We start from the raw sequence: 26,560 nt of genomic DNA on the forward strand, positions 1-26,560 counted from the left end.
AGTAATGCCGTTCGGATTGCATGGGGCCGCCACCACATTCCAAAGGTTGGTGGACAGGGTGTTGGCTCAATGTCACCAATTTGCTCTAGCCTACATTGATGACATCGTGATCTTCAGCCCCTCCTGGGAGTCTCACCTCCATCACTTGGCAACCATTCTCCAGGCCTTGGTGACGGCCGGGTTAAAAGTCAATGCTCCAAGAGTTGTATAGGGTTCAGGGAGCTCCAGTACCTCAGGTACATGGTCGGTCAAGGGCAGCTGAAACCCCTGCTCGAAAAGGTGGCTTCCTTAGAGGCCCTTCCTCCACCTCAGACTAAGCGTCAACTCCGCAGGTTTTTGGGCGTCGTGGGCTATTATAGCTGATTCATTCCCCATTATGCCAGCCGAGCGGCCCTGCTGACTGATAGTCTCCAGAAGTCCCAGCCGCAGAAGATCTAGTGGACTTCACGGCGGACACAAGCTTTTCAGGATTTAAGAACGGAATCCCAACTTCGACCGCCCATTCCTCATCCATATGGACGTCTCTGGGTCAGGGCTGGGAGCAGCCCTGATGCAGGTACATGACGGATGGGAGCACCCGGTCCTATACCTCAGTCGGAAGCTACAGGCCACCAAGCGTAACTACGCCACGGTCGAGGTGGGCCATAGGAGCCCTACAATACTACCTCACCGACAATCCGTTCATACTGGTCACTGACCACGCCCCCCTCCAGTGGCTGAGTCGGGTGAAGGAACACAATGCTTGCATACTCCGATGGTATGTGTCTCTCTTACCTTTCCGATTCACCATTCAACACAGACCCGGGGCCCACAATGTGTTGATGGACTACCTGTCACAAGCCTATGAAATGACGGACGACCTCTCTCCGGTCCGACCTAAAAGGGGGGGTTGTGTCCCACGACGGCCCATGCAAGGCCCGGTGTGGGCCTTTCCCCCACCCAGTGACTTACCCAAGAGCCAGGAGAGCCGGTAGCCAGGCCAGCCCCAGAGAGAGCGAAGGGCCGGGGTGGGGCACGCCTGGGAGGTCCACCCCCCGTCCCACTTTACTCAGCGGCTGGAGCTGGGGGAAAGAGAGGAGGCCCCGCCTGCAAGGGCCAGGAGCAGCCGAGCCAGCTTGGCGCGACCTTATCGGCCCATCCTCTCTCCCACGCAGGAAGCCGGCCGGGGGGAGGAGCTGCCGGAGAGTCGAGGAGAGCGTGCCGGGAGGAGCCCGCTGGCCAACAGGACGGGGCTGAGCCGGTGTCCGCGCACCAACCGCCCCACCCACCCTCCGGCCAGCTGATCGTCGGGCAGGCGAGACCGGGGTGGGGGAGGGGCAGGCGGGGCAGCCCAGGCTGACAGAAGCAGGGCTGATTCTTGTAAGCTCGGGGGGTCGAGACAAGGGGAGGAAACCATATAAAAGGGATTGTGGGGTGGAGGCCGAGGAAGATTGCCTGGGTAGGGCTGGTTGCGCAGAGCCCACAACCCTGGCGGACGGGGACAGACGCTCCAGTTCCCCGGCTGAGTGGTCTGAGGCTGAGGAGACCCCACAGCGAGGGAAAAGGGAAAGCACGCAAGGCCGCTACTGCGGGCTGGGGTCTCTACACTTTTTGTTTTGTCTGCCATACCCCCAATAATGGTATCAGCCCTCCTAGTGCTGTGTGTTTATGTGTTTTAACTGAATTTTATAACTGCATTTTTAATTGGCATAACATGTTTTAAATAAATAAGTAAAATAAACTTAAGGCAACAGCTCTGCTTCTGCTAGCCAAGAGAAACTCAGGATGCATCTAAGAAGGGAGCCCACCTGTGGTGAAGACAACTTCTCTTGTGACCAGCCTCTGCTCAATGATGGTGAACTGAGGCAGCTCCAACGTCTCCATCCCAGTCACAGCTGAGTTGTTTCCTTGCCAAAAGAAGACAATATCATCGATCGTGTAGCCATCTGGATGGAGAGAGCAAAAGGGGAGCACAGTGAGAACTAAGACAAATAGCTGCAGTGACTAGAGATGTTTGACAAAGATGGCAGCCTCCTTGAGGCCATGCATGACCAAAACTCTTGCCCAGCCCAGATGTTTTGTGCTTCCTGACAGGGGCAGGATAAAGGGGTTGGAAGCCTTGGCATCTGCAGAGTCTGGGGCAAAGGCCTCTGGGTACAGTGACATTACTCACCCTCTCCGAGACAGACTGGCTGAAGGCTTGCATTGGCAGTACAGATTACCACTGGCTTCCTTCCTACTAGGGTAGGTGCACCTTGTGGCATCACAGATTGGGTCCTTTGCAAGCCTCCCTGGAGTCTGACCAATCTCCATGAGAGGATGGGAAGGGATAGCTGAGGGCCTAGGGTTGCCAGCCCCAGGTTGGGAAATTCCTGGATATTTGGGGGTGGAGTCTGGGGAAGGCAGGTTTTGGGGAGGGCAGGAAGCTCCACAGGATGTGATGCCATACAGTCTACCCTCCAAAGCTGTCAGTTCCTCCAGGGAAACTGATCTCTATCATCTGGAGATCAGTTGTAATTCCAGGAGATCTGTAGGCCCTCCCTGGAGGTTGGCAACCTTACTTGTTCTGTGCTGGTTCTGGATTGGGGGACCTACGATGGTCAGCTGAAATCAAAGATTTGAGTTCTTGGAGTCTGAACCCTTTGAAAGTTGACTTTTTAAAAAAGACGTCAAGGTAGTATTGCATTTGGCAGCTGATGCTTCACATGATTACCTAGAGCAGCTCTAGTCTGTAACGGCCAAGAAAAATAGATGTGGACATTGCCGCATTCTGCCTGGGGCTGAGCATCAAGAGGAAGAGGCTCAGGAGTGTTCCAGTGGTGGCAGAATGCAGGAGGAAAGCAGAAGGAGCCCTTTTGGCCCTTCCTCCAGGGTCACACCCCCGCTGTTGCCAAGGAGACCTTGGGCCCAGGTATAGAGATACGCACAGCTCTCGATTTCCAGCGTGCAGTTTTGCTGGTCCAGAGGGTATCTCCTCAGGTCCATCATACAAGCAGCTGTGGTGGTGATTCTGAAAAAACGAGAGAGAAGGAAGACAAGTCAGCATGAGGAGCTGCTGTTGCTATGACAACCAGAGAACGAGACTGTGGGGAAGGAGTGTGTGTAGGGAGTGCAGCGCATCTCAACCCCAACTGCATGGTTTAAATCATTCGTGACTCACTGCAGCCAGCCTGTATCTCTATTAAAAGGGGGGAGGAGAGAGAGCGCATGGGAAAGAGTGGGAAGAGCGACGTTTGTGTTTGTGACGGTGCAGGGGGAGGTCTGGAAGAAAACAGATCTACCAAAGAGAGAACGCACATGACTCGGATCTTCTAGGCTTGTTAGGGAAGAGATGGTTCAATCATGTGGTCTGGAACAAAATGGGCCGTTTTGAATCTGACTTGGAAATTGCACGTCACTGAGCGTTTGGGTTTTCAAAACATTGCTTCTGTACATTCGATGCAGCCTCGACTCCTTCCCCACATGCCACTGTGGTACATGCGACCCACAAATCACCAGCCATAAGTTACATAAACAAGTTACATAATCCCCAATTCACCAACAGAGAAGAGAGAATTACGAATTCATGAATATCAAATAACGAATTCATGAATGCCAAGATGGCAAACGCCACCGTGATCGGCAAATGCAGAATTGACACACTGAAAGAGGCCTTCCATTTCAGTCCACAAAATCAGCCAGGTTCAGTTCCGCAGGACAGCCTGATCCAGCCTAAACACAGCGTCTCGGTTATCCATCCCAATCTCAGAGCGCCCCGCATGCAGAATAGGTCTGCCGCACCTTAATGGCTGCATTAGATGGAATCGTGTACACATGAGAGTGAAAGGAGCGGCACTTGCCAAATAATCCCACCAATGCAATTCTTAGAGCCTCTCCAGACCTGGATTTACCTGGAAGCGCCACACACACATCACTAACTCCTCGCTTGTTCACTCAGGCACTATTGCACTTTACAAGAGCTAATACGGATGGTTTCCCAGCACACAGCTCATCAATTGAAGCTGGTGCGTGCTACTTGATCCATAGCTTAGCAAGAACAACTATCCCACAATGTTTTGCTGTGGAAATGGCGGTCAAGAGAATGCTGTTGGCACCTATTGGATGGTGCCGGTGACATGACTGCCTGCCCATAGCATCACTGGTCCCTCCCTGCCTAGTTGTACCACTTTTAAATGATCACAATTTGCAAAAAAGTGTTTTTTCCCACCACTCCCTTTTAGTTATTTTTATGTTTTTTCTTCCCCCACCAAATAGCTTTAAAGAGTCCCGCTGGGCCTCTAGCAACATGTCAATAAATCAACAATAAATCCTGCCATCATAGACAAAATATAAACAGATGAGCATCATCAACTTTAAAACACACACACACACACACACACACACTCAAGCCATCACCTAACAGCTATTCCCAGAAAGAAAGTACAAGGAAGATGAGAAATGCAATCATTGTTCCCAAGACCCACTGGGATGCCACATATTCCTCTACTCAGACAAGCACTTGCGGTTTTTTCAAAGGGAAAAGGAACCCCTCCTTCTCCCCAGCAGCTAGGATAGCTCCGAGCCATGGCAGCATGGCCCTTGCTTACAGATGGCAAGCGGCAGTCCAGAGCTATCCAGCTGATGTGAGGCTGTACAGAAAGAAGCCCTCAGTTTGGAAACACCTTTAGACTCATACTACTTTAGCGACCACCTGTGTGATTGTGGAACCAGTGAAATAGAAACCTTAGGGCACTTCTATTTTGCAAAAATTGGAACAAGGAGAGAACTACGTGGCTCACACCTAGCTTAACAAAGTACAATCTTCCCTCTGAAGTCTGGATTGTTCCCTTTCTCCTATCAGATTTAGAGGTGGATATCGAGAAAATCCATCAGGTCGCCAAATATTTAACCCAGGTAATGGTTTTAAAATTGTCCCAGTAAATGACGCTGGCATTTGGCCTAAGAGATTTTGTTGAACATGTATAACTTTATTATAAGCTTTATACACTTCATGTATTTTATACATTTTAGGCATCTATGTGTTATTTGTATATGCTTATGACTTTGTTATGCAGCCTCGTGGCACAGAGTGGTAAAATGCAGTACTGCAGTCAAAAGCTGTGCTCACGACCTGAGTTTGATCCCGACGGAAGTCGGTTTCAGGTAGCCAGCTCAGGGTTGACTCAGCCTTCCAGCCTTCCAAGGTCGGTAAAATGAGTACCCAGCTTGCTGGGGGTAAAGGGAAGATAACTGGGGAAGGCACTGGCAAACCACCCCGTAAACAAAGTCTGCCTAGTAAACGTCAGGATGTGACGTCACCCCATGGGTCAGGCATGACCCGGTGCTTGCACAGGGGACCTTTACCTTTTTATGACTTTGTTAATGAGCAATAAACAACTACTACTAGGCATGAGGATAGCAGTTTTTGTATTTGCAGTTTGTACCTTTGTCTCCATTTGCTTATAAAGTGGAGAGTGAAGGAGGAGAGAAATCTCTATTATTAAAAGGAGGTGAGAGGAGCTGATCCATCTCCTGCCTATTTGCCCCATTGGGGCAAGCATATGGATATTGATATGGGTACCTGTCTGTTTCCCCAGTGGGGCAAATAAGGGCTCCTTGTAGCAATCTGTAGACAAAGGTACCACATACTGAGTCAGACCTTTTGTCTAGCAAGGTATTTTCTGCTCTGACTGGCATCAGCTCTCCAGGGTATCAGGTGGAGGTTTTTCACATCACCTCCTACCAGGTCTTGTTAATAGAGCTGCTGGCGCCTTTAGAATCCAAAGCAGATATTCTACCACTGAGCCATGGCCCCAACACAAGGGCCAAACCAGATAAGATGCTGGGGAAACAGGTGGGATGAGGGTAGGAAAACGTATATTTATTTATAAATTAATTGCTTTTGTCCCCAATGAGGACCCAAGGTAGCTTATATCACCGCTCTACTCTGCTCCATTTTATCCTCAGAACAACCACTCTGCAAGATAGTTTAGGCTGAGAACAAGAGACTGGCCTAAGGAAACCCGGTGAGTGGGGATTTGAACCTGAGTTTCCCGGATCCTAATCTGGAACTCTAACCAGTACGCAATGCTGTCTTTCTGGTATTGGGGGGAGGTTCAACTCTACCTCCTCTCATGCCATGGGGCACTGCAACCTGATAAATACATTTTACAGAATGCTGGAAGCTCTATTTATGGAGTTTCAGTGTCTTATCTGATCTGGCCCTTATATTCCTCTCTCATGATCTTCAGGTATTTGTGAAGGCCTTTGGTAAGCTTTTTGGATGGGCCTTCTGGAATATATATTGCTGACGGGTTTTATCTTGCACAAGTGTAATTATGAGTTTTTATATTACATTCTACAAGGATTGGTTTTAAAACTTTGTTACAGTTTGTGCTGGGAAAGGCAGGACAAATATTTTCAGTGCATGTCATTATTGTATGGCTGATGAAACCCGGGAGATTTGTCTGGAGAAAAATAGTGGATGGCTTGTATATGTGAACCAGTTGTCAGAACAGTTGGCATGCAGGGATTTCATTGGACAGTGATCAGACTGACTACTGCTTTAGTGTTCACACAGACACATCCCTTTTGCAAGACTGATGGGGACCATGGCTATCTACAAGTGCAATGTTGAAATTGCTTTTGTTCCCATTCTGGGAACAGGAATCTGCTCTTCCAGTTGGAAGCTTGTTGAAAAGCTAGCTTGACTAGAGTTCTCAGTGGGAAAGGAAAAATGCACACAGGTACTCTGGGCAGCAGTGGTGCTATCTGACTGGCTTCCACTTCAACCAGAACCAACGGGTTGAAATTAAATCAAATGAGTTTCCATCTAGACATTAGGAAGAATCTTTTAACAGAGCGGTTCCTCAGTGGAACAGGCTTCCTCGGGAGGTGGTGAGCTCTCCTTCCCTGGAGGTTTTTAAACAGAGGCTAGATGGCCATCTGTCAGCAGTGCTGATTCCATGACCTTAAGCAGATCATGAGAGGGAGGGCATCTTGGCCATCATCTGGGCATGGAGTCACTGGGGGTGTGGGGTGGGGGAGGTAGTTGTGAATTTCCTGCATTGTGCAGGGGGTTGGACTAGATGACCCTGGTGGTCCCTCTATGATTCCTCTGAAAATCTTACATCTGTACATAGCCTTGTGGTTGGGATTGTGTGAGTTGATGTGTGAGGATCTGGTAACATGCAGCTGTGTCATGTGGCTTGTAAGGGTAGCCAACCCAAAGTGAACAGAGAACCTTCCCATGGGTTCTGCCCCCCCCCCCAATATACTGAGCCCAGCCCAAGTGCAAGAATTTTAAAATAAACAGCTGGCAACCCTACAATGTCAGTTCTGTGCCAGAGGCAGCTTTCACATAGATTTGCTCCACCCTGGCTCTCAAACTGCAGCAGGATTTTTTGGACCATTCTAAAAACGGTGACACCTATAAATCACTGGATATTGCTCTATCATTACACTGTAGCGATCCTTTGCAACTGAATTGGCTTGTTTATGTGGGGAATGGAGAAATGCCCTCCCTCCAAGAATCCACCCCCAATATTTCAATTAATGCCATGTACAGGAGCACAGCTGCAGACCAGTAGCTGGCAGAGAGGAGGAGCTGAAGAAGACAGCCATCAAGCACAGGGCACTCAAGATCTCAGTCATGCTAATGGTACTGGACAAGGTAGGACAAAGGCTTACCAACTCACACCCTGCTAGTAGGTCAGGCAGAGCCATGAAGCTGGGAAGACTAAAGTGTAGGAAGGAAAACTCTTCCTTTGTGGCAGGAAGGGGCAGGAAGGTCATCCCAAGAGGGGAGGGAAGAAATACAGAGGTTATTTAAACTCAGGACATGAGGAGGAAGCTCTCTGACTCTCTTGCTCTGTTGTTGGGAGCACGAGCCATGATGGATTTTGCTTATACCTAAGGACTCCATCTTGTCCGTGTGACAAGAGACAATGGACAGAAGTCGCAGCCACGAGATCTAATGTAATGATGAACCTCAAACGACTGCACCTTCAAGAAAAGTTAGCCCATATAAACACCATTTAGAAACTGCTTAGTATAAGGAACCAGGATGGTGTTTTCACCTTTTCTTTGTTCCCTTGCTGAGCCTGAAACACTTGAACACAACTTGTGCAATATTTTTATTCATTTATTAAACTTGTTTATATTTTAAATGCTCCAAGTCTGATCTCTGGGGGGAAAAACAATGCCTATTCAGCCATTTATTTGTTATTTATTTATTTATTTTAACTTTACAACGTTTATACCCCACTTTCTGTCCTGATAAGGGCCACCAAGGCAGCTAACAAATTAAAAATGTACAGAATTATCCAGCAGTAGGCCTGGGTCTAAGAGCACCCCTAGACTATAGACCTGCTCCTTCAAGAGGAGTTCAACCCCACCCAGAACAGGTGACACCTTAAATTCTTGGCCAGACCTTCCACTCACCAGTAGTACTTCCATCTTATTGGGATTAAGCATCAGTTTTATTAGCCCACATCCACTCCAAAACTGCCTCCAGGCACAGGTTCAGGGTTTTTACAGCCTGGGATTGTCTGGAAGTCTGAGAAAGAACTGTCATCAGTACATTGGTGACAACCCAGCCCAAATCTCTAGATGACCTCACCCAGTGGTTTCACCTTCTGAAACCTACCCTCCAGGTAGGACTAGAACCACTGTAAAATTGTGCCTCCCAATCCCAGCCTGGTTGAGAATTATACCATAATTGATGGCATTGAAAGCAGTTGAGAGGCTGGAGAATCAACAGAGTAGCACACCCTCTGTCCATCTCCCAGCACCAGGGTGACCAAGGCTGTTTCAGTCCCATAACCAGCCCTAAAACCAGACTGGAAAGGATCCAAACATGCTATCCAAGGTGCGGTAACAGGGAGAGGCAGCAGAGAAGCTTGCCATCCCCGGAGCATGATAGCTCTAAATTGCAAAGTTGCGATAGATCACTCCCACGCTTGCTTGTAGGAGTGTAGTGGGAGATGCAGCAACTAGGCGGAGCCTCTAAACAGCAACACAGGTACAGAGTTGTCTGGCAGGAGATACTGTCAGAGTCATTGGTGGCAGCAGGTGGTTACCCCAATTGTTTTAGGCAATCCTGGGGAGAAAGGGGAAGGGGTGTCATCTCCAGGCAGAGACGTAGGAGAACGGCAGGGTTTTTTTTCTGACGTCCCAGGGAACAACTTGAAGGAAAGGGAGGTGCTTGTGAGTCCATTCCTTCACAAGAGATAATGCAGTTGCGGGTGACTGCTACAGCACAATGATAGCACAAGAGCTGAAGGTGTATGGATACAACCTATTCTATTCCTTCCATCACCTTTTGTGGCTTCCATTCCTTTGATTCGATGTTTCCGGACACATTTGGAATCAAAGTGGGTTAGCCGCCATGTGGATGGGGAAGGTGTGGATTTCCAAAACTCCTGCCCGCATCCAGCTCCATTCTTCCCAATTCCCCTGTGCTCAATGCCTTACCTCCCCCACAAGCCCTGGCTCATAACAGGATTTTGGATAACTTTGAAAAAGAAGAAAGAAAGAAAGAAAGAAAGAAAGAAAGAAAGAAAGAAAGAAAGAAAGAAAGAAAGAAAGAAAGAAAGAAAGAAAGAAAGAAAGAAACAAAGAAAGAAGAGGCAACAGGTATATCGCTGAAACACTGCAGTGATGTGCTTATTACTGGTTTTTTTAAGCCAGCCCCCCAAAAAACCCCTCTAGTGGTGAGGGTGGGGCAGGAATTGTGGGTGCAAGTTAATGGGAAAAACCTGAGAATATGGATGTTTCACTGCTGCTGAGAATGCAGCAATGAGACCATAATGAGGAATCATCTCAGTGTGGACTCATCCAGAATGTTATCACACTTAAAATAGTCCTGGCTAAAGAGAGGATGCTGGTGGTTCACTACAATTTGTAGGGTTGCCAACTCCATTTTCGGAAATTCCTGGAGATTTGGTGTGTGGGGGGTGTGTGCCTGGGGAGGGTGAAGTTTTGCAAGGGGAGAGAGCTCAGCAGAGCTGTGATGCCATGGAGTCTGCCCCCAGGAGCTGCCATTTCCTCCAAGTGAACTGATCTCTGTAGACTGAAACTCCAGGTCTAGGCTCCACCTGGAGGTTGGTGACCTTAACAATTTGGATATCAAGTGGAGTTGAAAAGGACCAACTTCTGGCAGAAGGAATCATATATCTTTATAAAGCTCACTTTCCAGCCCCCAAAGTCCTCCCAGCGTAGCCCTTGCCTATCCCAGGGGCCCAAAACATGCAGGATGAAAAAGAGTTAGTTTTTATACGCTGACTTTCTCCCAGGGCCTACCAAAACCTGGAACCGGCGCTGGTCAGAAGGGCCATGCATGTTCCTTGCATGTGCCCGGGCACGCATGAAGGCGGATAGTCCACATTTGCTCTTTGCAATTAACCATTCATAAGGCATGAATCAAGCAGCACATTTTATGATGCAGGCATAACCAGCCAACTGTTAAAGCTTTGTTATCCCCTAAGGCTAAGCCCTAGAGAGAGAAAGAGAGAGAATGTGGATGGAGGAATAAGAGAGATGGGAGGGGGGAGGCAGGGAAGAAGAGTGAAAGAGGGACGTGGACGCAGGATGGGAGGGAGCCAGAAAGAGCCCCTCCCAACGAGAGAACAGGGCAGGGAATAGCCTGGTCAGGCTGCTGTCTCTTTAAGAACTCTTGCATGCTAAATTTATCTCTCTGCTGTCTGTGACGAGGGTTGTAGGAAGCCTTGAGGAGTGCCTCTGCCACTGCTTGTCATGCTATAAATAGATCTGAAGAGACAGAGGGAATATATATATACAGGGTGGAGATACTACATTGCAAATGAGTAGTGGGTCACCCCTTTGCAGGAAGGAAGCCGCTATCTGCATACACCTTGCAAGGATCTGTGGGGTGTGTGCATGAGTGTGGGTATTACACTGCCATTTTCCAAATGTTTCCTTTCTATGGTGAATGAAAGGCCCATTTCCTTTTCTTCTTCTTTCCCCCCCTGATCCTGTTCCTAGAGACCGGAGAGAATGAAGGCATCCTCCCAGGGCATTCCCAGCCCTCTGAGAGAGATGCAGCAGTGGAAGACTGAGGGACCGCAAAGGCCTGTGACTCATCCCGCATGCTGCACACGGCTTGTGCTGTATATATTATCCTGCACCCGTGGGAAACAGCATCCACAACCGCATCTTCCCTCTTTCTTTTCCCCTAAAGTGTGAGATGCAAAAATGTATTAAATGACATTTTTTCCAGCTCATTTGCAGGACCCCATGGGCTACAACCTCCCTGCGGTGACCATCCCAAGATCAGTGCCAAGCGAAGGCTGGCAAGAGGAAAGCCCTGGCGTTTGACTGGCCCTCTGGCTTTGTGGGCAGAAATTAGCTCAGTGCCACCTGCACTCTGGAGACTCCCCGGGCCAAATCTGCAGGTGCTCTCTGTTGAATGCCCTGGATTGCCTTTACTTTTATACCAGAAGATGTAACTCTCTGCCTATTTTGTAGCAAAACACCATCTTGCTTCTTTGCCAGGGATGCTTCTATTTAGGGCAAAGATGCCGTGGCATCTTTAACAGTAAGAACGTGGTTGTGGCAAGGACTTCTGTACACAGTAGCCTTCTTCATGAGGTGGCTGAAGTAGTCGAGATTTTGGCGGAGGTTTATTACAGCCTTTCTAGATGAGGGCATTTTCTTGCAACACGTGCAGATCTGTTAAGTTTTTGTTGTGGGGATTCTAATGTCTTTGCGTAGTGGTTACAGATCTGGTCAGTGGAACAGCTGTTGCGGGAAAAGCTTGTCTTGCCGGAGCTCAAAGCTCTGTTTCTAGTTGCTAACAAAACTAAAATCCCTCTTCACTCATACATCTGCCTTTGTTTGAGGAGAGGGGCTGTTTGAGGGGAAGGGATGTGGCTCAGTGGTAGAGCATCTGCTTGGCATGCAGAAGGTCCCAGGTTCAATCCCCGGCATCTCCAGTTAAAGGGACTAGGCAAGTAGGTGATGTGAAAGACCTCTGCCTGAGACTCCGGAGAGCCACTGCCGGTCTGAGTAGACAATACTGACTTTGATAGACCAAGGGTCTAATTCAGTATAAGGCAGCTTCATGTATGTGAAAAGTGCTGTGAAATGTCATCTCCTAAGCATCATGGGCACCTGTTGGCTAACACATCTGTGACATCACAGGATCATCACCACACTTCTTCTTTGGAACCTCTTTTCCAAAGAGGTAATTATGGGAATGCTGCTCTGCTGTACTGCCCAAGCATGAGCGCTTTACCAATGAAAAAAATGTATATAATCAAATGATGGTGGGACAGGTGAGTGTGCTCGGCTGGGATTCTCAGAAACATGCTGCCTGCTTCTTTTGCGCTTGCATAGAGTCAGAGTACATGCACAGACCTGGGCATGTAGAATCACCAGCAAGATACATAGAAGCTGTGCTAATTCTGGGAGAAGTCACCGCTGGGGGTGGCAAATTTCCCTCCACTTTATTCACTGGGGAGAAGCTGCATGGATTCAGCCTCAAGCTACCAAATGTTTCAGAATACAACCGCGCTGCTGCTCTGGAGAACTTTTGTGGGGGAGACTATAGAAGCATTTACATGGGTGCTCCGTTCCAAAACCACTTCCCTCTTCCTGCCTCTTAGAAATGTGCTGGGAGTTATTTATCTTTGCAACACCATTTCTGTAGTTACTGGTGCTGCCAGCAGATCTGTCCTTTAAAAAAGACTTTAAGTGTTCCAGATCAAACCGGAGCTCAAGATGTCAATATGTCCTGGCTTCAGATTAATGGAGGGTGGGGGCTGGATGTCACTTACATGGGATTGTGATACTATGGAAAATGCACAGGCAGAAGGGACATAAAACAGAGGTGTACTAGCACAGGTAACTTGTACACATATTCTAATTCACACAGTGAAAAATGAATGAGAGTGAATGGATATACTGAAATTGAACCTGGGCATGTCCAATGCATTCAGTGGCATGAATAAGGAACAAAATAACAACCTGGCAAGGCTGAAACTCTAGCAAAGTCTCACACTCTTCTTATGTGAGTTATTATTTATATATTTCATTTATATCCTGCTCTTCCTCCTGGGCAGAGCAGTTTGCAAACCATACAGTCTGAAACGTGCTTGGCTCTAGCAGCGAAGCAGCACTGTGTACCCACATATCGTTCTCTGCTCCCCCAACCCTGTTTTTTTTTTTTTACTGTGGGTGCCACTGTGCTATCTTTTGCAACAACATAAAGACAGAATTCTATCAACTGTAATCAAAAGCATGTACACACTGTGATATCGGCCAGATGTGATAACTTTCTGACATCTGGTACTACAGTGCTATAGATTTGAAAAGGGGCAATATCCTGCCCATACAGATGCCAGACTTTCCACTCCCATGACCTTTGTACAAATAAATTAGATTAACTAAACAGTCCTCATAAAGGTAAAGGTAAAGGTAGTCCCCTGTGCAAGCACTGGGTCATTCCTGACCCTTGGGGTGATATCACATCCCGACGTTTACTAGGCAGACTTTGTTTATGAGGTGGTTTGCCATTGCCTTCCCCAGTCATCTACATTTACCCCCAGCAAAGATGCCTATTTCACAAACTTGGATGAGCATGCTCCATAATGGCACAATTCTTATTGGAGTATATTGTTAAAGGAAGCAGCAAATCCATATCCTATACAATTAGCTGAGCATCACACCACCCTACAGGGACATAGGACGTCCTATGTTCTAATCAGGACATGAAACAATTTACCAAATACACAGGAACCTGACACAAGAGAAGAAACCTGCAGCACAGGCTTTGCCTAATTCATCAGAACTCCCTGTCATTGCAATGGTCCTGTAAAATTTGGATAATTTGATGCTCACCATGCAGACCATGCAAAATCTGTTGTGAAATCCATTAATCAATATTACAGTCCCTCTGCATACATTCTACTGGACTAACTGGCACAGGAGTCAACAACCTTTTATAACTAAAGAGCCATACTACTTCACAGTTCAGAGCAAGAGATCAATTGAGAACTAGTATAAGAGACACTGTTTGCATAACAAAACATGCAACTTTACATTACCGATAATTGACATGTGGATTAATGATCCATAAAGTTTTTGCAGTCCAAACACTGGCTGCTGTGAGTTCTTTATTAAGAAGGCAGCACACATGAGTCACTAGAAAAGATAGCCATGCTAGGAAAAGTTGAGGGCAGCAGGAAAAGAGGAAGACAAGGGATGGATTGACTCCATAAAGGAAGCCACGACCCTCAATTTGCAAGACCTGAGCAAGGCTGTCAAAGATAGGACATTTTGGAGGACGTTGATTCATAGGGTTGCCATGAGTCAGAAGTGATTTGACGGCACTTAACACACACACACAGCACACATGAGGTCTCCCAATAAGTAATAAATACACACAGGATCACCTTGCATAATTATTTTAGTGCACTGGTATTAAACTGCACTTGATTCACAGCTGGAGTCCCGGCAACTATCATTTCCCTTTCTGCAAAGTAGGGCTCCCCAACCTTTTTGAGCCTGTGAGCACATTTGGAATTCGGACACGGCATGGTGGGCACCGCAACAAAATGGCTGCCACAGGTGGTAGAGCCAGCCACCAAATGATTGCCACAGCTTAACTTCAGTAACACAGTGTAAATCCTTCTGCTGTAGTGGCAGCTGCTGCCAAAACAACATTAAAAAAAAAAATCTGTACAGCCAATCAAATCTCCAATAGTTAATCAGAAACCTTGCTGGGCAGAAGCCCCATCTGACCCCACTCAGTTCCTAAAAACACCTGGTGGGTTCCAGAAAAGGTGTCAGCAGGAGGCATGGCACCCACAGGCACCATGTTGAAGATCCCTGCTGTAAAGCATCTCTAAGAAGCTCTTTAGTCCCATAAAAAGTCTTTGCCTACCATTCCCTTCACAAACTAGTTTGTCTAGCATCCCACCACCCTCTCTAATATACCTTATCGTAAACATTTCTTTTTCTTTTTCAAAGAGACATATTTGGTTCCGTGCTGAGACACCTGTGGCTCTGGAGTCATAGGTAATAGATCCCTGAGCTAGAAGGTTCATTATTTTTACCGATAACATGGAGCAAACATTACATTTTGAAATGGCACTGAACTTTGAGTTCTGACGCAACCTTATAACACCTCTAGGAATTTGGGCAGAAGACCCTCAAACCCAGTTCAAATGTATTTCAGTGGTCTGCCGGTAAACTGAGCTGACAGCAAATAAAACAGATGCATCCACATCTGGGGTACAACCAGAGTTGCCAACTCTAAGTTGAGAAATACCTGGAGATTTTGGGGGTGTAGCCTGAGGAGGGCTGGGTTTAGGGAGGGGAGGGACCTTAGCAGGGTATGGCACTATAGAGTCCATCCTCCAAAGCTGCCATTTTCTCCAAGTGAACTGATCTCTGTTGGCTGGAGATCAGTTGTAATAGTGGGAGATTTTGGAATTTCCTGCATTGTGCAGCGGGTTGGACTAGATGACCCTGGTGGTCCCTTCCAACTCTATGATTCTATGATTCTATGAGATCTTCAGCCACTACCTGGAGGTTGACAACCCTAGGTACAACATGCCATCAAATCACACATATATGACAAACTCTCAAGCCGCTCTCCCGCCTCCCTGGTTTTTTTTTGCATTTTCCCTGAAACATTCAAGTGAGGTCTGGAATTGGATGACAGAAGAGTGCCATTCTGCAAGGACTCACCTCAAGCCATACAGGACTGTTCCATCTGGGTGCAGCCGGATCATCCGGTTCTTCACTGTCACTCCATGCAGGAAAGACTTCTTGTCGTTCAGGAAGTAAGTGTCGGGGAGCCAGAGCTGATCAGCCACCCGGTTGTCCAGAGTGAGGTTCAGAGGCAGATCACTGTATGCTAATCGCTTGTCTCGCCAGCTTTGCTGGAAATACATGGTGATCGTGTAGTCCTGGAAGCACAAACATCGCAAGGGTTAACTCTCAGGAGAAAGGACCAGCTAGCTCTCCACCTGCTCTGGTAGGGTTGCCAACCTCCAGGTACTAGCTGGAGATCTCCTGCAATTACAACTGATATCCAGCTGATACAACTGATCTCCAGCCGATAGAGATCAGTTCACCTGGAGGAAATGGCTGGTTTGGCAATTGGACTCTATGCTAGGGTTGCCAGTTCCCTCTTCACCACCGGTGGGAGGTTTTAGGGGAGGGGCCTGAGGAGGGCATGGTTTGGGGAGGGGAAGGACTTCGATGCCATAGAGTCCAATTGCCAAAGTGGTCATTTTCTCCAGGGGAACTGATCTCTATCAGCTGGAGACCAGTTGTAACAGCAAGAGATCTCCAGCTAGTACCTGGAGGTTTTGTGCACCTTATAGTAATATGTGTGTTAGTTCTCCTGCATGTTAAGTTGATTACGATGTAGTTATAGTGTTAGTCTTAGTACATAGAAATAAACCATTGTTAAGTTCTAATTATAGTATGTCTGATACTTCAATTTGAAGTAATTTTCAATAGAGCCCTCATGCGGTTTGTTTTCACAGTACCTGGAGGTTGGCAACCCTATATATGGCATTTAAGTCCCTCCCCTCCCCAAACCCCGCCTTCCACAGGCTCTGCCCTAAAAACCTCTTGCCTGAGGCGAAGAGGGACCTGGCAACCCTATGCTCTGGTGCTGAGGGGTGATGCAGGGCCCTTGCTGGGAAATTTATTCACTTATTTATTTACTGCAGTTATACTCTGTCTTTTTCTTCAGTGAGGACCCAAAGAAGCTTACATCTTTCTCCTCCCCTCCATTTTATCCTCACAACAATCCTGTGAGGTCAGTCAGGCTGTCAGTGTGGGACTGGTTCACTCAGTAAGCTTCCGTGGCAGTGTGGGGATTTGAACCTGGATCTCTCCATATCCTAGTCCAACCACTATGCCACACTGGAAATGGAGCAAAGCCCCAGCCACAGGAAGAGGCAGGCTGACCCTAGGTGCTGCCGGTCTCAGCCCATGTATGAGGAAGCAGTAGCAAGTGTTCCTGTTTGGGGTCTATCACCAGCCAGTGCAGCCCCACAGGCCAAGGCAATGGGGCCCCCTGTTGAGTCGAGCTGCCAGGGTCCCATGACTGTCGGCTGCCATAGGAGGGTTAAGGGTTGGCTGTGAAGTCCAGGGGGAAGCCCACAAGCATTGTGTGGGACTAGGGTTGCCAACCTCCAGGTAGTGGAGGAGGAAAAAAGACACCTCTGTACAAATATCCAGGGGATAAGAAAATCAGTAGAGGAGCGAATATTATTCAAATCAACAAATTCTTATTGTGACTACACACATATATATTACAAAAATAGTCACTTTGACCATCAACATACAAAACGCAACATGCATCATGCATCAGACACAAAAGGTGGGTAATAAATAGGGTGAGTACACTTCAGTCAATAATCTTTCTATGTTTCTTTTTCCACAGGAGCAGGTTTGTATGGACGAAAGGATGTCAATGGACACAAGTTCATCAAGAGGATACGATCGTTTCGAAGTCTCAAAATTCAAATCTTCATCAGTCCTTCATAACAGAAGTCTCATAAATTCCTATGTTATCATCCATGTTGCACAATCCCCTTAGGGTAAGGTTGCCAAAGTATTGCAATATCAAAATATCCCAAGCAGGGTAAAATTCAAAGTTCCTTCCTCTAAGGGTAAGGTCAGACAAAGGCTTTGTGCAACATGGATGATAACATAGGAATTTATGAGACTTCTGTTATGAAGGACTGATGAAGATTTGAATTTTGAGACTTCGAAACGATCGTATCCTCTTGAACTTGTTTCCATTGACATACTTTCGTCCATACAAACCTGCTCCTGTGGAAAAAGAAACATAGAAAGATTATTGACTGAAGTGTACTCAACCTATTTATTACCTATTTATTACCCACCTTTTGTGTCTGATGCATGTTGCGTTTTGTATGTTGATGGTCAACGTGACTATTTTTGTAATATATATGTGTGTAGTCACAAGAATTTGTTGATTTCTAATAATATTCGCTCCTGTACTGATTTTCTTAACCTCCAGGTAGTAGCTGGAGATCTCCCTGTATTACAACTGATCTCCAGCCAATAGAGATCAGTTCACCTGGAGAAAGTGACCGCTTTGGCCATTGGACTCTATGGCATTGAAGTCCCTTCCCTCCACAAACCCCGCTCTCCTCAGGCTCCCCCCAAAAAATCTCCTGTTTGTGGCGAAGAGGGACCTGGCAACCCTACATGGGACTGCTGCTTCTCCATTGCTCTAGAGCTGGAGACTGATGAAAGAGTGGGATTGTTGGGCGAGGGCACCCTTGTAGCTCTCTAAAGGGGCAATTGCAGCAGTTCCCCTGGGCACCCTCCTAGGACAAAGTGGGCAGCTGCTGCTGGTAGTGCTGCTGCCAGGCTTTCCCAAGTGGGCTTTGAAGGCCGCACTGCTGGAGAGGAATTCTCAAGCAGGATAAAGTGCTTTGGTTGGCACGATTAATAAATTGCACAGTGGTGGTGTGTGGTGGGGGGGGGGGAGCATAAGAGCCTAACAGGATCCTTGCTGGAGTAAACAAAAGATCAGTCTTGTCCTGTCTCTTGTTTTCCACAGTTGCCAACCAGCTGCCCCCAGGAAGTCCCCAAATGGGGCGTGGAAGCCAGAGCTCTCCCGTACTGCCACATCGCTAGGGTTGCCAGGTCCCTCTTCACCACCAGCGGGAAGTTTTTGGGGAGAAGCCTGAGGATGGCGGGATTTGGGGACGGGAGGGACTTCAATGCCATAGAGTCCAATTGCCAGATCGGCCATTTTCTCCCAGTGAACTGGTCTGTATCGGCTGGAGATCAGTTGGAATAGCAGGAGATCTCCAGCTAGTACCGGGAGGTTGGCAACCCTGTCACAGCAACCAGTGCCAGTGCCTCAGAACACAGAGTTGGCATTTAGTCCTCCCGGCTAATAAAAAGTGATCTAGTAGTCATTAGCCTTCCTGTGGCAACAGTATGTTACCACCAATGTTCTTGTATTGCTCCTCATTTTTCACTCTGCAGTCAGAAAACATCTGTGCATTCAACTTGCATGGTTTGGAATTAGAGGGGCTGCTGTGTTTTTTAGCACAGGGGAAACCAGACATTGTGGCAAGTAGGTAATTCCTTTCTTCTTTTGGCCTCTGGCACTTACGATGGACCTGGTCAGTATTTTAATTATTTATCAGTGCAGTAGATTTATATTTCACCTTTCTCTTTTAAAACACCCAAGGGGGGCTCAGCAATAATGCAAAAACACAAGTCAGTACAATCAAATGCAACATCATTAAAAGCAAGCAACCCGAGGCAGCAAAATACAAGCAGGTACTCTGAAAGGCCTTCCAAAGCAAATAAGTTTCAAATTATGCCGAAAGGCCTGTAAAGATGGTGACAGCTGTACCCGGGGTGGGTAGGAGGGTGGTTGGTTCTATAAATTGCCAGTGGCAGCTGAAAAGATCTCTTCCAAATGAAGTTTAAGCAGTGCAAGTTCAGCGACTCATAATGAAGGACACTCAGACACCTGCCCATTCAGCTCATGCCCTGTTCACCAGTGGCAAACAGGGAGCCGATTTCTTTTGCCAATGGTTCCTCCCTTTGTCAACCAGTTTGTAGCTAGCCAGCAGGATGCCTCGCTGCATTCCTTCCTAACAGTGCAGTCAGCTTGTCATGCGTGCGCATTCTCACTCAGGGCCCCTTTGGCTGTGCCACTGCTCCGCTCGACCAGCCGTTGTTTGAACAGACAGCTCAGTCAGTGACAAATTGCCTAAACCAGTCACAAATAAATGCTGTCTTAAAAAAAAAAATCCTACCATTTAATATTATACCTAGGTTTATATTTTACTTGCAATCCCTTTCTATATCACTTGCAAATAGTCATAAAATTAATACTTTGTTTTGGAAATTTATGTGGGGTACCTTATCACCTTGGATTTCTTTAAAGAGGAAACAGCTTCCATTCAATGAAGGAGGATTAGGTTCCCTGATCTTAGTTTATATCATCAAACATACTTGTTAACTTGTACTAATTATTGGGATTGCTCCTTGCAGTTGGGCTATTCATCTTGGACTCTTTTTGAGACTTCTTGTCTTGCCCCCGTCTTTAAGTGGAATGAATTAGGGTCTACTTATGCTAGAGTGGATCCCATTCTTCCTGCAATTTCTGCAGCTATGGTGCATAATGTCATGACAATATCAGTTTGATTCATTTTCACATGCTAAATTAACATTATGGGTAGGGTTGCCAGGTCCCTCTTCACAACCGGTGGGAGGTTTTTGGGGTGGAGCCTGAGCAGGGCGGGGTTTGGGGAGGGAAGGGACTTCAATGTCATAGAGTCCAATTGCCAAAGCAGCCATTTTCTCCAGGGGAACTGATCTCTGTCGGCTGGAGATCAGTTGTAATAGCAGGAAATCTCCAGCTAGTACCTGGAGGTTGGCAACCCTATTAATAAATATGACATGCAGAGCCTCAGGAATGAATGGAATAAGGAGCTAATTCATCCTATTTTGCCAAAGCAATGGGCTGTCATCTTAAAGTTTATACCTGCTCACTCCATTGATATTGTGACTTATTCATCAAAAAATTATGCTTAGTATATACTGGGCACCACAGAGTGTTTAGCAAAGGATTGAGTAAAATGTCTGTTGGCAGTGTAACTCACAGGATGCATCCCTGAAACATGTGCTTTGGGTATGTCAAGTTATTCAGTTTTTCTCGGAAGCAGTTATTACTCGTATCAGTTTTGTATTAGAACGTTCATCGATTTTTAAGGATGCTTATGTACTTTTAAACTATCTGCCCATCTCTTGGAGGCTAACTGATGTTCAACAAAAATAGACCCTCCATGCCCTTATTACAGTTAAGAGACTCGTCTTACAACATTGGAAAGATAAATGCCCTCCTCCAGTAAATCAATGGATTGAGGACCATAGAACTCTATCAACGCATGACATATAGACAACAATTACATATTAACTTATTTTTAGATATTTGGAAACTTTTTATAGAATCTTATGTGTAGATCTGCCACCACTGTTGCTATATTTTCCTCTCTGCTTTATGTGTACCGGTACTTTGTTTCCTTTTTTCAAATTCTGTTTAGTTGCTGGGTTTGGAGTCGGCCCCCCCATTCCTTTTTTTCTCTTTTTTGAGAGATACTTTTAGAAATGGAATAAAAAACCCAATGTTCATCTAAGTAGTCCTGAGCGATCTTAACAGTGCTCACATTGCACGCACAAACTCACCCAGCTCTTTTGCTTACACATTTTTTAATTACAAAAACCTGGTTTAAGATCTTTAGTAAACGCGGCTTCTTTCCCCACTAGAACTAAAGAGGCCGGCGGCACTTGTACACAAGAACCAGTGCTGGCTAGCAGATCAACATGCATGTATTTATTTATAATGTGCATATCCTGCCTGGAAGCATTGTTCTTGAGGAACATGAGCCTGGACTGAATACTTATTCTCAGTTATGACATTGGGGAGTCTGAAGGTAGAAAATGCTTCCCCTAAGTAGGTAAAAAAGAAGGTACACATGAGCACATGAAGCTGCCTTATACTGAATCAGACCCTTGGTCCATCAAAGTCAGTATTGTCTACTCAGACTGGCAGCAGCTCTCCAAGGTCTCAGGCAGGTAACCTCTCTAAGGTTGCCAGCCTCCAGGTGAGGCCTGGAGAGCTCCTGAAATTACAACTGATCTCCGGGCTACAGTTCCCCTGGAGAAAATGGCCACTTCGGAGGATGGACACTATGGCATTATATCCTGCTGAGATCCCTTCCCTCTCCAAACCCCACCCTCCCCAGGCTCCACCCCCAAATCTCCAGGAATTGCCCAACCCAGAGCTGGCAACCCTACATCTTTCCCAGCTCCCACTCAGGAAGTGAGTTGGTTCCTTTTGTCATCCTGTCTGGGGTTCTGTGGTAACACTGGGAGAAAGTGAGAATTGGATGCAGAAGGTGGGAAAGAAAGAACAACATATGACAAGATGGTGTAGGCTACTCTGATGGCAACTGCTCACTGGAGAGCCAAGTTACCCTGAAACGGGTTCAGTGCATCATGGTCCCGCAGAACGGTCTGGGGTGCTCAGAGGGGAATCAGAATTGGGGCATGCTTCTCAGCATTGGCACTAAGGTAAGACTCAGCCATTCATTAAGCAAGGCTGTCGCTGAATGGCCCTCACTGCAGACTTCACAGTTTTCTCTGTAGAGCAAACCAGACTGTGGACAGGGTTTTGGAGCATCAACCAGCTCGGCAATCTAATCATGCTGGGGGCTGTCTTGGATGTAGAGATCCCCGTCAAACCCCTCAGGTGGGAAGCGTCTGGGGTTGAGACATGCCAGGAGGCAGGGCACATGATTAATTGTGCATCTGTGGCTAGTCTGTACCACTCCAGAATGCTGATACGGAATCGAAAGTTTGAGCACCTCTTCGCGCAGAGAGAAATAAATAAATCACTCTCCGTTCAAGACGAGTTAGCTAGCGAAAAGCTAGACTACAGCCTTCTCCATGACATGCTAATTTGGTATGCATGAGGAAAGGTTTGTTTTAGTGGGAGCGCTGAAATAAGACAACCCTCCCCTCATTGCTGTGGGAAATGATCCTGCCCAGTAACACATTATGCATCAATGCAGGTCTGCTACCTGTGATTCTGCTTGGAGGCTGGAATAAAGTTTTGAAGTGGATTCTCCTGGTACCTAGGCTTGGGGTCTCATTTTCCCATTTTCTCCTGGGGCAAATGGAGTGCTGTCTTCCAAGGCTCCCTGCCAGACTGCTGCTACCATGCTCTCAAGGGGCATAGAAACATCTGGGTGCCAGGGGACTTGTTTTCTTGGAGTCCTCCTTCCATTGATTTGCTGCCGCGGCAGGTTTATTTTAATTCACGGGTTTTAATTGCTGTACATGAGTCTTCAGCCTCGGTCGGATAAATCATCCAATCCCTCATGGGGGACTTTAAGTATGAAAACTGCCCCCTTGTTTGGGCTGCTTGCCATCTAATAGCCACGGATAAACAGGCATGAGGAACGTTGATTAAGTATATGATGCGGTGTTTTATTTGTTTAATTAATCTTTTCATCTCGTTGGGCTATTGCAGGCTTTGCAGAACTCAGCCTTTGCCAACGGCTGCACCTTCAGCAAGAACGAGGAGGTAGCATTTGGGGCTCAGCAGACACCAGACAGCGGCAAGCATTCTTCAACATGAACTCGTGAAAGCAGTGTGCGTTAGGCGCTGCACAGGAAAGGGACCCTGCCGCACATGAGAACTGAGAAGAATTCCAGATGCCAAGCTAGGCTTTGGAAAGGGCGGAGAGAATGCAAGGGGCCGTTATTTGTGAGATGGTTAACGGAAGTGAAAACAGGAGCTTCTGAGGTCGAGGGAAGTCTGTTTCTTTGATCAAGCCTCCCTTATCCCAGGAACCAACAGTAGAGTTAGGAGTCACCGAGGACCTTTGATTTCTCTCTAATTTCTCACCGCTCCAGCTAAGACGGTTTCGTACAAAAAGTCTACCGGCTGGTACTGTCACAGAGCTCCAGTTTTCCTTTCGTACCCACAGAGGGCTCAGTGATGGGATATGCTTTATTACGTTAAGCAGTGGGCACATGGCCCCCAAGAAAGCCAGAAAGGGGACACTTTGTCCGAAATGCTGCTTAAACCAAGCCTCTGAACAGAGGGATGGTTCACAGTTGAACAGGACTTTGTTACATGCCCGTATTTCATCTCTGTCCAGGCTATGCCACAGGGCAGGGGCTCCTATAGTCCCACCCTAGTATCACTGCCATGTCAGAGGGAAGCAGCCCACCAGATGTCCCAGAATCCTCTGCTACCACAAAAAGAAATACTGGGCTTCTTTGCCACAGGTGCTTCATTTAGGGTTGCCAGGTCCCTCATCGCAACTGGCAGGAGGTTTTTGGGGTGGAGCCTGAGGAGGGTGGTGTTTGGGGAAGGGAGGGGCTTCATTGCCATAGAGTCCAACTGCCACTTTTGGTGGAGCCAGAGAGTGGGGTCTGGGGAGGGACTTCAATGCCATAGAGTCCAATTGCCAAAGTGGCCATTTTCTCTGGGTGAACTGATCTCTATCGGCTGGAGATCAGTTGTATCAGCTGGAGATCAGTTGTAATAGCAAGAGATCTCCAGCTAGTATCTGGTGATTGGCAACCCTATTTAAAGTAGGTTTGCCAAATCCAGGTTGAGAAATTCCTATAGATTTAGGAGTGGAGTCTGGAATCTGGGGAGGGTAGAATTTGGGGAGGAACCTCAGAGATGCCATAGAGATGCCACCCTCCTCAGGCTCTGCCCCAAAAATCTCCAGTTATTTCCCAACCTGTAACTGGCAACCCTAGTAGTATTCCAGGTGGGGCCATACCACAGATTTATAGAAGGCTGTTACTGTATTTGTTCTTGTTATGCCTTCCCTAACATTTTAGGAAATTTTAACTGCAGCAAAAACACAGCGCTAGTAACTGATGTGGATTTAATCAACAAGGGTGGATTCTGACCTGCAGGGAGCTGCCTATCAGCTGGTGAGTCTGCCAGCAGGACCTGTCTCTTTGCTTCCACTTTTGGAGAATCTAGGTGTAGGCAATCATAAGGGTGATGATGACAGTCCTTTTGCAAGTGGGGAATCCTTAGCACATCCCTCTGGGCAGAGTCCAAACTAGGAGGAGTCTGTAGCCTTGCAGCAGCCTTCTTTTCATGGGGAAGCTGCTCGCAGGGGGCAGGCACAGCTCCAACGGTGCAGCCGCAGCGTTCCCAATCTCCCCTGAGCCCTGCTGTCCCATGCTACATTTTGTTGCCGCCCCTTTTTTATCTGACCAAAGGGCCGATCTGCTCTGGCCCTCCATGATCTCATTAGCTAGTTTGCCTTTCCAGTTGCTTAGCAACTCTGCATCTTGCAGAATACCAAGTACTCCCCCTGCCTCCCCTTCCATGCATTTGCTTCTCCAGGGGCTTGAAAATGTGAAAATAGGCAGGTGGGGCAGGAGAGAAAGGGGAATTCACAGAATGCCTCATTCCAAGAGAGCCATTCAGTTATTTTGCATCTGCTCTCCTATCCATCACAGAGAAGTAAGCATGTGTATGTGTGAGACTGCATCATTACACGTGCTGGCAATCAAGTCTGGCATGTATTCTGTCAACGGCCTTCATCCACATTCATTCCTGCAGATGGGGCTCTTCTGGTTTGTCTGGAAAGCAGGACCACAGCAGCTTCCCAAAGTGTGTGTCTGTTTTGCCAAATGGCCTCAATTTTCAGGTGACGGGCATTCACACCCACCCACATCAGTGTATGGGGAAGATATTGCATGTGAAGCATTTTATCTCAAATTCATGTCTCCCATTAAGCATTATCATTATTGGAAAAGGTCATCATAAATTGAGGGTGAGGGCTGTTCAACCGTGGAATGCGCTGCCTCAGAGGGTGGTGGAGTCCCCGTCTTTGGAGGTCTTTAAGCAGAGGCTAGATGGCCATCTGTAGGGAATGCTTTGATTGTGGGATCCTGCATGGCGGGGGGAGGGTTGGGGTCACTGGGGATGTGGGGGGAGGTAGTTGTTAATTTCCTGCATTGTGCAGGGGGTTGGAATAGATGACCCTGGTGGTCCCTTCCAACTCTATGATTCTATGAACTCTTTTTCATCACCTATGGAAACTAATTTGACTAAATCTGAAATGAAACAAGATTGTGCACACATTCAATACAGATTTTCAGAAATATAGAATCATGGAGCAAGATGGGACACAGTGTTGCCAACCTCCAGGTGTTGCATGGAGTTCTCCAAGAATTACAACTGATCTCTAGACTACAGAAATCAGCTTCCCTGGAGGAAATGACAGCTTCAGAGGGTGAACCCTATGGCATCACATCCCTGCTGAAGTCCCTCCCTTCACCAAACTCCATGCTTCACATGCACTGCCATCAAATCTCCAGGAATTTCTTAACCTGGAGTTGGCAGCCCAAGGGGAGCACCAGTGGCTCCAGGTTTGCTTTAACTAGAATGTACTTCTATGTAACTTCTTGTACGAACAAGTTTTAAATATATAAATGAAATCTGCTGTGTCATATATTTTAAAGCTTCTTTTTAAAGAGAAAAATCTTTGGTGGGCCAAATGAGCACTCTTGGTAGGGTGGTACACTGCTAACCCCATCCTGGTTATGGCCCTCATTTCAAGCATATTCAGGGCTGGCCCCTAAAAGAAGTTAAATCTTCCCAACTTTCTTCTAGTCCAAAGATTCCATAAGGCACCAGGCCCCTTGGGAACGATGTCTTTCTCGAATGACTTTTGCTTGCTGCTGGAGAGGACAGAAGCTTAACTATTAATCAAAGAACATGGAAGGGGAGTAGGTTTAATAGATAAAATTTATTGAAGGCATTTATGTTAACTTTTCTACTTTTAAAGAGTCTACAAGGCAGCTTACAGATATTACATATTAAATAAAATGTTAAAATCATGAACTCTAATAAAACATTGCTATCACAGAAAAACCAAACAGCATAAAACAAGCAGATAAATCCAATTCCAGCAGTAAAAGTTAAACTAAGTACTGGTTGACTCATCAGGGAAAAGGGACTGGCTTAACCTACCACATAAATGAAGATAAGGTTTTGCAACAAGCAGAT

General features: G+C 46.9%; 1 protein-coding gene across 1 annotated transcript in view; it reads right to left on the reverse strand.

Moving 5' to 3' along the window:
* The window catches only part of LOC130486114 (gamma-aminobutyric acid receptor subunit beta-4), a 73,746-nt gene that overhangs the window by 12,555 nt on the left and 34,631 nt on the right, over positions 1-26,560 (reverse strand). Inside the window, exons 4-6 of the mRNA XM_056859315.1 lie at positions 15,673-15,893; positions 2,907-2,989; positions 1,788-1,925 (exon numbers count right to left, since the gene is read on the reverse strand). Of these exons, the coding sequence (XP_056715293.1) occupies positions 1,788-1,925; positions 2,907-2,989; positions 15,673-15,893 (442 nt within the window). The remainder of the gene's footprint in view (positions 1-1,787; positions 1,926-2,906; positions 2,990-15,672; positions 15,894-26,560) is intronic.

The sequence above is a fragment of the Euleptes europaea genome, chromosome 13 (genome assembly GCF_029931775.1).
Source record: "Euleptes europaea isolate rEulEur1 chromosome 13, rEulEur1.hap1, whole genome shotgun sequence".
NCBI classification, from domain to species: domain Eukaryota; kingdom Metazoa; phylum Chordata; class Lepidosauria; order Squamata; family Sphaerodactylidae; genus Euleptes; species Euleptes europaea.